The 16,488-nt window shown below is 52.8% G+C and overlaps 2 protein-coding genes across 2 annotated transcripts in view; both read right to left on the reverse strand.

Moving 5' to 3' along the window:
• NUDT3 (nudix hydrolase 3) overlaps positions 1-13,283 on the reverse strand; it is a 23,006-nt gene extending 9,723 nt beyond the window's left edge. The window contains exons 1-2 of the mRNA XM_027695234.1: positions 12,990-13,283; positions 1,727-1,837 (exon numbers count right to left, since the gene is read on the reverse strand). Of these exons, the coding sequence (XP_027551035.1) occupies positions 1,727-1,837; positions 12,990-13,088 (210 nt within the window). The 5' untranslated portion in view covers positions 13,089-13,283. The remainder of the gene's footprint in view (positions 1-1,726; positions 1,838-12,989) is intronic.
• An 825-nt stretch (positions 13,284-14,108) lies between these two features.
• Positions 14,109-16,488, reverse strand: part of RPS10 (ribosomal protein S10) — a 3,000-nt gene continuing 620 nt past the window's right edge. The window contains exons 3-6 of the mRNA XM_027695233.1: positions 16,248-16,419; positions 14,841-14,918; positions 14,668-14,723; positions 14,109-14,197 (exon numbers count right to left, since the gene is read on the reverse strand). Coding sequence (XP_027551034.1) covers positions 14,156-14,197; positions 14,668-14,723; positions 14,841-14,918; positions 16,248-16,419 — 348 coding nt within the window. The 3' untranslated portion in view covers positions 14,109-14,155. The remainder of the gene's footprint in view (positions 14,198-14,667; positions 14,724-14,840; positions 14,919-16,247; positions 16,420-16,488) is intronic.

The raw sequence follows: 16,488 nt of genomic DNA on the forward strand, positions 1-16,488 counted from the left end.
GGAGCCCTTGTGGGGTCAGAGCCCTCGGGGAGCCCTTGTGGGGTCAGCTCCCACAGCCGCTCCCACAGCTGCTCCTGCAGCCCCCAGGGAGCCGTGGGTGCTGTGAGCTCTGAGCTGTTCCCGTGGGGCGGGCAGAGGTGCCCGGCCATGACTCGCCCCTGCCAGGCTGCCAGGTTTGAGTTACACTGGCAGTGGGCACCGGGCCACGTGAGCAGGGAACACCAGCGAGGAGCGGGATTATCCCAGCCGGCCCAAACCAGTTCCTGTGCTGCAGGAGCCGTGCCAAGGCTCCCTTCCAGCCGGGCTGTCATGGAAGGAGCTGGCTCTCCCCAGTGAAGGGAGCGGCGATCCACGTTTATTTTAAGGACTGAGAGGTGAAGCCGTGCACCTCCTGAATGAACCCTGGGCTTCTGCATCGAATCACTCCATTATTAATAACACTTGGGCTGTAAAGCAGGAGTCTGCAGCTAAAAATATTCCTATTGTTCTGGTTGCACTCACTTTGGCTTGTTATGTGGTTGAAAGGTTGCCGAGTTACTGGAAAAGCAGGAGCTGTGTTACAAGCTGGAAACAAAATTTGCAAGCAGCAATCCCCCGTACTAGAAAGACTTAAAAACACTGAAAAAAATACACTCTGACTGTATAATCTTTTGTGTCTTTGAGATAAACTGCTAGTTTATAAAAACATCCAAAGAGAAACACAGCACTCAGGAGCTGCCACATTCGATGAGTCTAACAGCCCAAATATTCAGCATTTTGTTAGACAGCAGCAGGTACTCCCAAACACTTCAGAGAGAAACCTGCATATACCAGACATTTCAATAAAGCAACTACAGGAGAAGGGTCCTCCCAAGTTCCATCACTTAGCTCTTGATTTCTGTTCTGCAGAGAGCACAAAGATTTATAACCCTCTCAAAAGCATTTTTAATCCTGCCTTATGTAACCATGAACCTACTTGGTCATCCATCTATAATCATTTAATCGTTTCTGAACACAAGCATCTCTCCAATTTGTTGATATTCAGAAGCAAATTCTAAAAACATGTTTTCCATACAATGCAGTCAACTGCCATTTGCTGCCTTTACATTTCTCATGAAGAAAAAGATTGCTCTTCCAGCTCTAAAAGAAAAATATGCCTTCTTTGTACAGCCCATCGATCTGTGTTTGATCTGCTGTTTGATCTCCTTCCTGAAACAAGTTCAAGTGAAAAAGAAAAACCGAGCTAATAAACCCACACACACTTTAGGAATTGTTGCTGGTAACTTATAGCCAATTTCACTTATTCACATAAACATCATAATCTGTTCTAGACCAAAACATACCAAGGTCCCTGTATTTGGAGTGTCTTTAGTGGCTCATAAGGGCTTTTTTCTACCTCCTAGCAAAGTACTAGACAGCTCCACAAAGGCACAGCTGAAGTTCTTTTAAGAAACTGTTCTTCATACAGAGAAAACAAAGCAGAGAATATCTTCATAGGCACTGAAGTGCCTGGGGCTGAATTTTATCTATTTTCAGTTAAAGGTATCAGGCAAGGACAAGTTCATTCCAGCTAAGAGGTTTAATTACATTCTCATGCTCGCTTTATTTAGGACTCCAGTTTCTTCCCATGTGTGATGGGGATACCACCAGTGACCCCATATCCCTCTGCACCTCACGGAACACAAGCAAGAGTGCTGAAAGCAACCCCCCCAACCCAGGGTAGCAGCCCCTGGCACCAGACACTCACCTCTTCACAGACCTCCCTCACGGCGGCCACGCCGGGCTCCTCCTCGGGCTCCATGCCCCCCCCGGGCACGATCCATCGGTCGGGATGGCGACTGCTGCTCACCAGCAGCACCTGTGGGGAGCACAGCACAGTCAGGGCACCAGGGCAGCTCCCAGAGCTCAGTGCCCAGAGTTCAGTGCCCAGCCATCCCTCACCCCCGCAACGCCACCGACCCAAGGCCAGGCCTTGCCAACACTCCACTTTTTCCTTGTGCAAACTCCATGAGCGCTGACACTGAGGCACTCCCACACTCCTGGGTACTTCAGCCACTGCCTCTCCCTGCTCTGACACTTTGCAGAATAAAACCGCCTCTGCACAGCAAAGCATTGGACACAGCACCACGCACAGCACCACACACAGCACCACACACAGCACCACACACAGCACCACACACAGCACCACACACAGCACCACACACAGCAGCACCCACAGCATGAGTTCACCGTGGTGCTCAGGCACTGCCGAGGCCTGACAGCGCAGGATACACCTCGTGCAGCAGCAGGAACACACAGATGCTGCTCAGCACCTCCACCCTTTGCAGAAGTGCCTTGATTTAACTGTCCTGGTACCCTTGGCCTTGCCTGTCCCTGCAGTTATGTCACCACCAACACACACACGTCAGGGAACTCTCCCCGCAGTGTTCACGTGCAATTGTCTGAGCAGAGACTCCCAGCCCATGTTTTCTGCTTCTTTTGCAGCAGGCACCCAGGAGGTCGGCCCTGGAGCCAGCACTCGGGTACTTTTGGTCTAGAGGAAGTTGTTCAATGAGGTATAAGCAAAATAAAAACTTATATTAAACCACTTAAAATCCCCTAGAAAAGGGCTGCACAGACAGACAGACTTTTGTGAATGAGAAAACCAGTTCAACCCTCTTCCCAGGATTTGCCATACTCATGCTTTGTGACCCCCTTCCCAGGAGGGATTTGCCCTACTCATGCTTTGTGGCAGTTTTTCTTGAACCACATTTTATCCCAGTGTACTTCTGCTCTGTACAAGTTCAGGTTTTGACTTGCCACCTTCCAGCAACACAAACGCTCAGTGACGCTCTCAACTAGCTACAGACTGTCCCAAAGAATAGCGAGACACTGAGCTTATTAAATCTACTTGCAATACACCCGTGAGCAGGGATGGAAACTAAAAACAAAACTAATACTGTTGCCCAGCTCTTTAAACAAAGCTTGTTCATTAGAGTCATCCTGCTGTACTTCATCATTTCCCTGGCACAAAGCTCGGAGCCAAAGCGACTTGCTCCAGAAACTTTCCAGCATACCAGTCCAATTAGGTTCCAGGCCAGCTGTAACAGTGTCAGACACTGTGGAGTTACACTGTGGAGACACTGAAATCCCAGGCTTTGCTGGGGAAACTCTCATTTGCCAGTAGGATATGAAAAGATTTGCACTAACTATCAGGAGGAATCTACCTACAGAATTCAAAATTAAACTTCCGAAACAAAAACAAGCACAAGATTTCCAGGGCTTCCCAGTTCTTTTATCTCGAAAATTCTCATCTGCCAACCGACCACCTGGCAAAGGGATTTTTCATTTTCCAGGGCCACCCATCCCCGCTGGCTCAGCACAGGGAAAAGAGGGGGGTCAGCAGGCCTGAACACACCAGGGTGAGCAGACTCAGGTCAGCTGTGGCAGGCAAAACCCCAGCTCTCAAACCAGGAGCAGCAGAGCTCACAGCAGAAACTGCAGAGGGGTCACACCAACGCTCTGGCTACTGCTGGGCCAACCTTTTCCAAGTCTGGAACTGACCTCGGTGCTCTCAAGTGTCAGCACTCCTGTAATCATCATTTTTCTGTGGATCCCACCAATAATCAAGTCTCGAAGCCTCTCCCTTCCTGCTTCAGCCAAACTCACCCCTCAACCCTGTAGCACGTGAAGCATCATCATTTACCCAGCCACCCCACCCACATCCCTGAGCACTCCCCAATCCATGGGATGAAACTCATCCTGGAAAGGAATGAGGCTGCAAGGGCCACCTGAGTTGCACAGTTCCAAGTGGGATGGTCCCTGCCTGCCCCACCTTCTGGCCGGGGCTGAGGGAACAGTGTTTACTTTATAGTGACATCCCGAGTTTTTGGCCCTCTCTAGGAGGAAGGCAGAATTCCTTTCCCCAGGCATCCAGTCCATGTAACACACCATCAGTAAGCCAGGCCTAAATAGGGAATGCAAACTTCATTCATCCTGAGAGCCCTCGAGGCTCGGGACAGCGGCCAGTCCTGGGCTGTCCCCAGACACCTCCGGTTTGCCACCAAACCCCTTGGAGAACAGTCCCTGGAGTTATTCCTTCCTCACTCATCACCAGTGCTGTCCACAGGGCAGCCTGGACTCAACCTCCTGACTGCAGGTCACCGGTGATTGCGAGGCCAGAGCTAAAAGAGCAGGAACAGCCATTTCAAGAGCACGTTTGCTGCCAGGTAAGGAAGCACCAGCTCTGCCCCTTCCGACTGCGATTCAGAGCTCCAGCTCAAAGGGGAAAAAAAGATTAAAAGAAGCTGCAGAACCAGATCTTTGAAACTCACACAGCACACTTCATGCCCCTGAACTCCTGCCACCTACGAGTCGTGAGAACAAGGATCTGCTGTGGAACCCTGGACACAGAATGCTCCAGGAAACCTGCTCGGGCTGAGACAATGCCTCAGCAACACACCAGGAGGAACTTTTGGGTGTAAACAACTGTTTGAGGCAAAGTAAATTAACTTCAGCTGCTCTGGCAGTTGAGCATTTTCTGAATAGAATTAATATGAACAACCCTCGCTGGGAAGGAAAAACCTGTCATTCTCACACTTTTATGTAATCAGACTATTTCCTGTTTAATAAAAAGGAAATCAAATCAGGAGAGAGCAGGAAACAAGCCCTACAAGGTCATTCTTTTAAAACAACTTCAAACAGGATATTGCTACCAATGAGCTCTCCCAAGACAAAGGGGCCGAGTTCCAAACGAGGGGGAGACGCTGCTGTGCTGGAAAAAAACACACTCCCAACACCAGTCCTGTGTCCCAACACATGCAGTGCACTCACAGGGATCAAGGAAAGGTTGTTATAATCCCAATCCTAGACTGGTTTGGGTTGGAGAGGACCTTAAAGGCCATGGGCAGGGAAACCTTCCACTGGACCAGCCCAAGGTACAGTTGGCTTTTTTGCTCATTTACTTCTTTATTACATAAAAACTTTCATTTGAATACACTCTAAAGAAGTTAATTTAATCTAAATAGTCACCAAAAATACACCAAAAATTACTTCTTTTATTTCTTTAAATCAGACCAGAACACATGGGAGCTTGGATATTTCCATTTTATTATTGCCAAGCAACTGTGTTTAAGATGGCTACTGAGACTCTTGTCCTACCAGGGATTTTGGAGCTGGATTTTGGAGCCAAGTCTAGCAGACTTTTGGGAAAAGCACTTGCAGGTATCACGCCACGTGGCCAAGTTCTGTTTTCTGGGATTTGAACGACAATGATGTCATTTCAAAGCAGGGAAATGAGCAACACCAGCCTCTCTGGCAGGCAGGAGGTGGCCCTGCCGTGGCTCTCACACACAAACCCCCACTCGAGAGAAAGGTTAGAAAAATAAGCCAAGTTTGAAGTGTCAGCAGGGGCTCAGCCCAGAGCAGGGCTGCAGCCTCATGGCAAGAACCTTCAAAGCTGCACACAACAAACAAATCCAAACAAACTGGAGCAGGAATGACTCTGCCTGGAGGAGACAGGAAACACCGAGACATCTGAGGCTGCCTGGATTGCCACAAAAAGAGAGAATCTCCACGGGAAAAGGTGAAAAGAGTTTGTCCCCTGCATAAATCTGGGCATCCCCAATACATGATGCTGATCTTAAAACAACCTACTCACACACCAATCTGTTGTATCCACATGGAGGGGGTTTTCTGTTTTTTCCCCAGGAATAATGGGGCTCTGCAGAGCGAAAACTGGGCAACCAGAATCAGGCAGAGACTTAACTCCCTCCTAGCAAAACAGAGGCAGAGGGATTCCCAGGTTCTTTCATGCTGTGATGGATTTAAACAACAACCACCACCACCCATAAATAAAACAAGAGTGTCTACACCATAAGGAACACGATTCCTCGAAAGAGGCTCCGCAGCAGAATTTCAGCAGACTAAAAGGGCCGCAGCCCTGCTCGGAGCTGGGCCCCAGCGTGAGCAGAAAATGAGCTGAGAACCTTCCAGACTTCCAGGAAAAGCCAGTGCTACCCACCCGTGCCAGCCCAGGCCCGCCGAGCTGGCAGCCAGCAGGGGAACAGCAGGCAAGATGTTAAATCCGGGGGTTTGGCCCAGCAGCCTCCTGCTGCCAGGAGCCGATCCAGAGCTGCTGGCTCCTGACACAGCCCCTGCACTGCCTTTCAGGCTCTCCCTCAATATTTTCAGGCTTTCCCTCAATATTGTCATGCTTTCTATCAATATTTTCATGCTTTCTACCAACATTGAGCCACAAATCACGTCATTTGCATAGCAACTAAAGCAAGAAACCTCCCGACATTTAAACTCGTTTCCCACTTCAGCATCATTGATCAGAGCACAGGCTGGAAGGAGACGCTGCCGCAGAGGCTGCGGGAGCAGAAGATGGCTGACTGTGAGCTCTGCCTGCACAATCTGCCTTTGTCTCAAAGTTTCAGTTCAGCACGAGCCTGTTGTCAGAGCTGAGCTGTGGGAGCATTGCTCCCATGTGCCCCATGGCCAGGCAGATCCCAGAGCCACTGCCATGTCCAGCACAACGAGCACCTTGGGTGCCTTACTCAAAATTAACAAATATTCTCTCAATCCCCAAATGTTATCATTACTCTCCTCAGTGCTTTTCTATCTGACAAGAGCGGGATCTCCATTCGACCACGTCAAACCACCTTCATGCCCCGCGACCAGCACAGCTGACAACTGGCACTCTGGAGGAGCAGGAGGGGAGGAGGGACCCTGGCGTTGGCAAAGCTGTGCAAAATTCATCTCATTTCCCCGGCAGAAACTCGGCCTCGACTGCACTACAACAAATCACGTGCTGTGCCAAACTGCTGAGGCAGGACAGGCCAAGGCTCACGGGAGGGCTTCTCCCACCCTCTTGCTATTCCAGGCACATTCCGGAGTTTGCACAGGGTAGGAGCAAGTACAGCCCGTGGTCAGCAGGGCCACCCCAGCCCTGCACCCAACAGGAGCAGGGCTGGGACCAGAAACACCCCCTCAACAGCCCCAGAAATCCCTCTCCTGACCGTGCTGGCCTGTCCTCACAGGAGCACTCCCGCTCCTCAGCAGGAGACCTTTCGGGTTATTTTCACACACACACCGGCACCAGGCCCCGTGGGATAACGGGATTTAACCTACAATGTGGTACCCAGGAACTGGAGGCAGGAAATTCATGGCAGGAAGCACGAAGGGGAAGGTATTCACACTACAGAACTCGACAAAAGTAAAGCACGAGTCTTGGAACAGGAGCAAGAGGTGAACTGGAAGAAGTTCAAGTAGTTTCAAGCATTTGGATCGCACCTACAGTCCTATAACCAGAGAGGAAAAAATAAGGAAGATTCTGTTGGTTTTTAGGCTGCTGCTTAGAATAACAATAATAAATCACCGTGTACTGCGCTGCTGCTCTGGCTGCAGAACACCAGGGTCGTGTTACTGTTACTACAGTGCTCCTGCCACTCCAGAGCCACTGCCTGCTCTTACCAGGAGGAACACGATCCCAAGTGCTCCCCTCCAGCCAAATTATGGCTCAGAGAACCACAGAAGTTATCTACACCCTGCCTCCCCCAGCAGGGCCGGGGCCCAGAGCAGCTGAAGGACCTGCACCGCAGCCACTGCTCTCAGGGGCTGAGGGCTGATAAGGGGCACTCCCAGAGAGAGACCCCAAACCCAGAAGCTATCTCTGACTGTCAAAACCAGTTTGGTGACCACTCAGTGCTTACACAACTTGTCCAGGCACACCTCTGCCAGCAGGAATGCTAGCTTGGAACTGCCTGTTTGAAAAAGGGAGGGGGAAAAAAGCAATGAAGGGGTATTTGGGCCTTTTACAGAGCCCACATGACTCTGGCTGTCAGCAGCTGTGTCCACATGCACTGTTCTGGTTAACATAAAACACAGCACACAAAACCAAACAGCCACCAAAACTCTTGAGAAGTTGCTCAAGCATAAGTAGTTAATTCTACACACAACATCAACACGTCATTTACACACAGAAAAGTAACCCCGAGTCAACATGAATGAAAATAACATTCAATCCACCTGAAACATCAGGCAAAAATCCACTACAGGTAATCATATCCCTCCGAATTTCACACGTTAATGTGAAATTTCTGAGAACAAAGAGTCAGAGTGAATTATCCACTGCCCAACAAGGGCAGCCCCAGAGACACGAATTCTGATACAAAGACACACAAAATTTGAAATATCCTTGACTGGTCTGTGCAGCCAGTCCTTCGGTTGGACTGAAAAAGAACATAAGAAAAAGAAATGGAGTCCCTGCTTCCCAACCCCTGGAGGTCACATACAGCATCCCAAAATGGATGTTTGCTATTTGTAAGGTAGAGTTTTGTTGATTTTGCTCTATCCAGTTTTTGTGGGTGACCCCATGACACAGCATGAGGAGAGAAAGGCAGGAAAAAGAGCCCCAGACTCTGGTCAGGCAATAAATGGATGTGAGCTGGAAGGGATTCCAAAGCACCGTTCTGCAGAGCACACACCACTCCTGGGTCCTTCTGCACAGAGCCAGGATGGAGCACACCCTCCTCTCTCCACATTCATCACTTTTCCCTGAGCTGCAGCAGCACAAAACTGACTCAATTCTTCAGTTTCAAAACAACTTACTGAGCCTCCAGTGAATGAAGTGAAAATTTAACAATTTTCATTCTTCTGTTGTTTGGGAAAGTACAAGAGAGGGTGGAATTGCCTGTAAAACTGTTCAGTGACAGCTGCCTTTGTGGGAAGGAGAAACACTTTCTGAGCTGAAAGCCAGGTCTTGTGGATGTCTGTCCATGCTCCTGCTCTTGGACAACACGAGCTGTGAGCAGAGCTGAGAGGGGCAGGAGAAGCACAGGCAGGAGACCCATTTCCAAGCTGGCCCTTGTCCTCCTGCAGATGTGGTAACGTGTCAGCAACAGACAGGGAGAACTTTATTTGGTTTCAACCACAACCCTTTTATGTAGCTGACAGCAGCACAGCCAAGCTGAGCCACCAGAACAGGGATTCTGAGCCTGTATTCCATGGGAAGCAGGATGATCATGTGATGCTGGGCTCACCTACATCCCAACAGTGAAGCACTTGGAGTGGTTTTGGCTGTTATTGGTTAATACTGGAGCAAAGGATGGCCCGGGAGCAGCGCGTGATACCCAACACACCCCGTGGCTCCACTCCCGGCTCTGCCTGTTACATCACAGCTGGAGTAAAACCGGCCCAGGAGAGCTCAGAAGAAAAAGGTTCGTTTGCATTCCAAAGGCTTTCCCAGGGAGGCCGTGGGGCCACTCTGGTGACTGCAGGGCTTGGCAGGGCACTGGCCCCTGGGTGAAACTTCCCTTCTCTCAGCTCCATTCAGGCCTCATTCACAGCTCAGAAAAGATGACCGAGCCCGGATCCTATTCTTCCCCAGGCATTTCCTCCAAAAAGTCTTTAAAAACGGCCCTGGTTAACGAGCAGCTTGTCCTTTCACAGACACAATGTGGGCCTGCTCAGACCTGCTGCTGCCCCGGCCCCAGAGCCCAACGGGGCCTTTCATCCCTGTCAGATCCCACCCGGAGCACGGCTCCAGCTGCCGCTGCACAGGAAGGCATTAGGGACACTCTCTGGAACATTTCCTCATGGAAACAGCTGGTCTACACAGAAGATACGTGTGTTATGTAAAAATAACCCCCTGGCAGCAATATTGAGAGGCAGGGACATTGCTGAGTGATTCCAGAGGTAACACAGGACTCGGGAGCCCTCGCTCCGCACTCTCCTTCCCCACTTGTGCAACTTCCCGGGATTCACTCCATGTGAAAGGAAGGAAACAGAGCCCTGGTCCTTTGAAAGGTCCTTTGAAGTCTGTTCCCACTCTCCAAAGGAATCCTGTTGCTGCCCCTGCTCTCCCTCCTGCCCAAGGAGATGGCTCCTGGTTTGGGAAACCACACACATTTTTGGGGGCTGTCCACAGAGCCCGAGTCAGAAATGTACTTTTTGCTCCATTTGAGATTCATGTTGAAATGAATTCTCCCTGTGCTGTTTTTTAAAGGAATATGTAACAAAGGCATCTTTTCAGCCAATGCTTGGTCCTCCAAAAACGTTCCAGAGCTTCTTTCATGCCCAAAAGTAGCAGTTTCCAAATGCAATACAGAGACAATGTGCGACCTCCAGCAGCATAAGGAAAAAATAAATCACTTAAAAACTAAAAAAGAAACAAAGTATTTCTCTGTTAGGACCCTTTATTTGCAAATGTATCATCAAACCAAGGACATGCTGCTTTAGCAATCTCCAGGGATTGCCGGGATTTCAAAGAAAAATACATTAGTGAAGTGAGGAGTCAGGGAGCAAACACCTAAACAGAGGAAAGCAGCCTCCTCTGTAAGTGTAAACAGAATTTCTCTTATTTCTTCTTGTTCATTGACAGACTTGTTTAATTCAAGAACTAATTAGGGGTTCAAAACAGGAGAAAACCGGGTTTTTCAAAGTCATAGGAGGAAATTAAGAAGAAAAGCAAGGGTAAAGTTCTACTATTTCTTAAGCACTTAAAAGAAAGAGCAACCAGAAACAGCCAGTCCTAGGAAAAAATCCTATGTAATGCAGTAAGTTTAATTTATTTATCAAAACATGGTTCTTTTCTTCTCTCTTCTTTTCAAACAGTAAGCTTTTAATAGATCTTTAATGTACATACTTTGGCTCTGACTCTTTCTCCCCTCCCTGGAGAGACCTTTTAAATAGATCCCAATTTCCATTTAAATAGAAGCAATCAATAATAAAATATGTCAGCATAAGAAAGTATTATTCTCCAAGAGCAGACCAAGAAATCTTTCACAGCCATGTTCAACTATCTACTTAAACATGCACAGGTATCACAAACCGTGGGCAGCAGTGAGTGCACACAAGTTGCCTTCTCTCAAAGTTTATTTAAGTGACAACAAATGGGAATTAACCTAAGAAAAAACTAGAAAGAAAAATTACTAAAAATCAAGGCATCCTGCCTGCTGATTTCAATCACTGATACAAGTTTGACTCAAATGGGTTCTCGGCCTTTTGGCCAAGGCCAAGCACAGGATCCATCCCAGTGGGACTGGATAGGAACTTTCCTAAATGTACTCTGGACAATCTCACTTGCTGGGCAGCTCCCACAGCAGGGGTGTAACAGGTGAGAACAGAGGCTGCAGTTCCAGCTCAGGGTTCAAGTCACAGGTACCACACACAAACAGGGCCCTGGAAAGGCTGCACTGGGAATGGAACAGAACTGTCCCTCCCTGCCCCACTCCTGCTGGGGCTCCTCACCAGCAGCACACACAGGGCACAGCCCAGGCTGCAGCACTGACACAGCACCCAGGGCTCCCTCCCCGAGGTGTCCCAGGGCAGCACAGCCACCGAGGGGACAAGGCCACACACCCACAGTGCCCACAGCTCCAGGGACAGCACGACATTCACCCAGAACCTCCTCTGCCCTGGGCACAAAAACCTGCCCAGAGCTTCACCTGCAGCCTCAGAGACCCTGGGAAGGACCCAGCACAACCAGCCCGGGGAGGCAGCTCCCCCAGCTCCTGCCTGCAACACCAGGAGCAGACTGTTCTACCCTAGGTCATACCCAGAAACTACAGCCTGAAATGGGACCAGCTTAAATGAAATGAGATTCTTCAATCTCCTGTGGGTTGTTGCAGACCACAGCAGAGGCACAACTAACACAGAGATGGTTTTAAAGCTCAGCCTTGCACAAACCTGACAGCTGGGCCTGCTGAAAGCACCTGTCCCACACCAACTGCCTCTGGAATGAGTTCACTTTCCTCCTTAGACCCTCTCGGTCAGCACTGGGACACTGCCACACTTGGGGACCCAGCACTTTGAGGGCTCTGACACTGGTCCTCAATACACCTGAGGGCTCTGAGAGCAGCTCCCAGGGGCTGGAGGAGGTGGAGGGATCAGCTGGATGCTGCCAACTGAGGTGTGCTAAAATAAAACTCATAACCAAAGGCTGGTTACATCAGGTACCTGTTTAAAGTACGTTTCTGCCCTTAACCACACTGCAATCAGACATGGCCAAGCCTCCACCTCTTGAGAAGAATCTCCAAACTGTCTCAGCAATTGTGTGAAACGGCACGAGGACACCCTGACCCCCTCACCCACCTGTGCTGAGCAGCCCCACCACTGTCACACAATACAATTATGTTCTGCTTCACAGTTAGTTCAAAGCACCGTAAATTTCCTCATAGTTCATGGGAAGGACCAGCTACGTTGAAGCTGCACCAAACACACTGTTGTAGCTTCAGACCATTCCTGCTGAAATGCTGACACTCCTCACCACGCCAGCACAGCTACAAAGGGCTTGTGCAGCCTCCTTCACATTAAATAATAACTGGATGTATGCTAATTGCCTTTCCTCCAGTGAACTGTCTGCATTCCCTTCAGATTTCCTGTAGCTACAAATATGATAATCAGGAGAACAAAGACTTTAGCACAGCCACTCACTCGGGCACAGCAAAGGCAGTGGAGTGTGTGTGCCTGGCTCCCGCAGCAGCACAAGGGAGACCCGCAACCTTCCTGCTCTGAGCACCCCGAGCCCACCTTCAGAAGGCATTAATAAAGAACAGTGCAAAACTGCACATCTGAGTGAAGTCCCTGGAACTGCACGGACAATGCGGCCCCTTAGCAACGCGGCCGCTCTGAAACCAACCAATCCACCTTTAATTCCCACTTCCTCCCAAGCTCTCTGGACAGCAACTTCTGGCACTCCATCAGTACCCTTTTATCCCAGTTTCTTTTTATAAATCCAAGGTCAGGTTTCCTCTCCCATCTCATGTGATGCGCTGGACTGAAGTTGTGCCAGCGTGGTCGGTCCCCTGGGCTGCCAAACCCCCTCCCGCGCTGCCCCAGCCTGTCCCACCACCCCCGCGGCATCCCCCGGCTCTAACGGGGAGGAATAGCCCAGGGGGGAAGCACCAACTTCCCCACTGACGCTTAATTACGCCCATTAAAAATAATCCCCCGCTGGGACCGAGCCCCCCCCCCCCGGGGCGGCTCGGGGGTCCCGGGCCCGGCCTCGCCCCCCGCCCGGCCCTCACCTCCTCCTCGCTCTCGCTGCGGAAGCACAGGCAGGCCGCCCGCTTCTTGTAGCCGTCCCCGTCGTAGGTGCGCGTCTGGTTGGACTTGAGCTTCATCATCCTCCGCTCCGGGGGCGGCGGGGCCGGAGGACGCGCGGCCCGGAGGGCGGGGGAGGGCGGGACCCGCCGGGCGGGGAAGGACGGGGGGGCGCGGGGGGGGCCGCCCACCCGCGACAGTCTCTCTGTGGGTCTCGCTCTGCGGGTCTCGCTACGCGCTGCCGCCCCTCGCCCGCCTCACCCCTGCCCTCGCCTCCAGCCGCGCCTCCGCCGCCGCCCGCGCTCCGGCCTCCGCCGACGACGACCGCGCCGCCATCTTGGGGCTCGCTACGCAACCGGCGCAGCGCGGCCGGGCGGGGGCGGCGCTGCCGCTGCGGCTACGGGGACCGCCCGCCACGGAAACGGCGTAAGGGCTTCGGGAATGGCTCCCCACGCAAACGGCGTAACGGCCTCGGGAATGGATCGCCCGCCACGCAAACGGCGTAACCGCTCCGGGAATGGCCCCCACGCAAACGGCGTAACGGCTCCGGGGATGGATCGCCCGCCGCGCAGAGGGCGCAGCGCCGCCCCGGGAGCGCTCGGGATCGGTGCGGGCGGCGCAGGGGCCGCCCCGAGTTACGCAGACGGCGCAAGGGGCGCGCGCACGTGGCCCCGCGGGGGCAGCGCCCGTCCCGAGCCGCCAGGGGGCGCTGAGGCGCCGGGGGTGTCCGTGTGTCCGTCCGGCCCCCGGCGACACCCCCGGGCAGGGTCTGTCTGTCCGTCCGTCCGTCCGTCCGTCCCGGCGCCGGCTCCCCAGCGACACCTGGCGGCGCGCGGCCGCCCCTGCTCCGGTGTCCCGGCCCCGCTCCCCACACGGGCTGTGTCCATCGCCGGGAATCCCCGTCATCCCGGGCACAGGGAAAACGGCTCCGCCTTCCTCCAGGAATCACCTCCACGCACCCGCCAGGAACCACCAAACCCGGCACGTTCCTTTCCTCTAAGCACAACTCATTCCCCCAGTGCTGTTCCACGTGCCACACATCTGAGTCACCCTCTGCTCCCGAGATGTTTGTGCACTTCAGTGAAACACAGGGACGGACCCAGTGGCATTTTCACCTCTTTTATTATACACAAAACATGAGCAGGGGGTTCTACTGCGGGGGCTGCCCACGGCCACGGCCGAATCCACCTCTCTGCAAGAGGAAAGGGAGAGTGTTAGAGATCACCGTGTCAGGCAAGGGACAGCAGCAAACACAGAGCAAAGAACAAACACCACCATCAAAGCTCTGTCCTCAGCTCAGTGTCACTTTGGTAACAACCTAACGCCGACCTGTTTGACATTCACTATCAGGCACAGGTTAACCAGGTGATTGACACCAACACCAACCCACCCCAGCCAGTTCTATAACTCTTTTATTTCAGAAGCACAGTCATGGATCTCCAGAGAGCTCAGCTTGCTCTCTGACCTGTTGCTGGCCTCTGTCCCAGCATCAAGGCCACCACGTCCTCTACCCACAGAGAGAGAGCTGGGTGTGAAGGGTGGCAGCTTCCAGCCTCTCTTACACCCTCAGAGCCCCGCAGTGAGGAGCACACCCGTAGGACCTTCCAGCTCCTCCCATCAAAGCCTCAACAAAGGAAGCAAATCCCAAATGCAAACACTCACGAACTGGAATTCGGTGGCTGCTCCAGCACCAGCCTCGGCCTTCTTGTCAGCACCAGCTGCAAAGAGAGGAGCAGTCAGTGCCCACAGAACGCCCTGCCCAGGGCAGTGCTCCTGCCTGGGAGCACACGGGGTGGAGCTGGGGCTGCACACAGGGCAGGATGAGGGGCACTCACGTGGCACAGCGCTGCGCCGGTACGTGTCCCGGTCAGCCTCGCCCCGCGTCAGCCGCGCCGGCCGCTCGCCCTCCAGACCTGCAACAACAACACCCCCATCACTGCCCAGCCTCCAGACCTGCAACAACAACCCCCCCATCACTGCCCAGCCTCCAGACCTCCAACAACAACCCCCCCATCACTGCCCAGCCTCCAGACCTCCAACAACAACCCCCCCATCACTGCCCAGCCAGGCCTCAAACAGCCCCTTTGGGAGGCACCCGCGCCCCAGGGTGCAGACCAGCCTTGGATCTGCCAACAGTGCCACTCCTGGAGCAGCTCAGTGAGGATAAACCTAAGGAAAACAGGGATTTAATATGGAAAACTTCACTTTGAGGGGAGAAAAAAAGTGCCCCAGCTTGCAGCATTGTCTCAACAGTCTTCTGGCTGTCAAACAAGAGCCAAACATTATAGATGATAAAAGCCCCACAAATTCCGGGAATCTGCCCACAGTGACACAGTGCACATCACTGCTCTCAGGGGCTGGGCAGGACCCACGCAGGGGCAGCTGTACCTCCTCAGTGTCCTCCTGCACAGCCACAGGCAGAGCCAGTTCTTATAACTCTGCTATTACAAAGAGGAAGACTCCCTGCTGAGGATGAATTTCTCCTGCAGATGTTTCCCTGTCCTCCCTTCCTGCCAGATCAAACCCCTACAGCACATACCCCACCCATGGATGGATCGTTTTAAACTTCATTTCTGTCCATCCTTAACACCCAAACATTCAGTGACACCTAAGACAGAGACACAAATCCCAAAGATCAGCCCCCAGTTCTCTGGAACCTGCTCCAGCCCCTTATTCCAGCATTTGCTCCAGGCCTTGCTGGAGAGTTGGCAGCAAACCAAAGAAGGCCCCAACTCCCCAAGAGCTCAGGCCAGAGCCCTGAGCTTCATCCAGGAATCCCTGCCTGGTGGGGCTGAGCGAGGGCTCCAGCAGGGCTGCAGCTCCTTCAGCTCCCTGGATAAACACAGCACCTAAGGAACAAACCTGGGAACATCCAGAGGAGCTTGAGATCAAAGGAACCATCACCTTCCCAGACTCAGTGCAATCCCTCCCTTTGAGGCGGGTGATGCTCCTGTTTTGCTGGGCTGAGACAAGAGCTGCAGGAGCTAGAGGGGAGCTCTCAGCATCCCCAACCCACAGTCCTGGCCCTCACATGAGTGGCTGCACCACCAGCACCTCCTGCCCTGAGGGCTGTGAAACCCACCCAGGGAAAACCAGAGACACAGGCCCAACACACAGAACCACAGCGTGGCTGGGGCTGGAAGGGGCCTCTCGAGGTCACCCAGTCCGACCCCCGTGTCAGTCAGGGCCCCGTGGAGCAGTGGGTGTGTGACATGTCCCTGCAGGGAGCCCCCTGTGCTCACCCTTGGGCCGGGGCCGGCCGGTCTCGGGGCGGCTGCGGCGCAGCGTGGCCGGGACGATCTCGGGGGGCAGGTGCAGGTAATCCCGCAGGTACTGGATGCCCTCGTTGGTCAGGTACCAGTAGAAGTGTCTCCAGGCAAACTGCTCCTTCACGTACCCCCGGGACTTGAGGGACTGCGGGGACAGCTCCCAGTCACTCCCAGCCAGGGCTGAGCCCCATTCAGTGCCCCCAGTGGGTGTTTC

Source organism: Neopelma chrysocephalum, unplaced genomic scaffold (assembly GCF_003984885.1).
Source record: "Neopelma chrysocephalum unplaced genomic scaffold, ASM398488v2 Primary Assembly neopelma1_100, whole genome shotgun sequence".
NCBI lineage: Eukaryota > Metazoa > Chordata > Aves > Passeriformes > Pipridae > Neopelma > Neopelma chrysocephalum.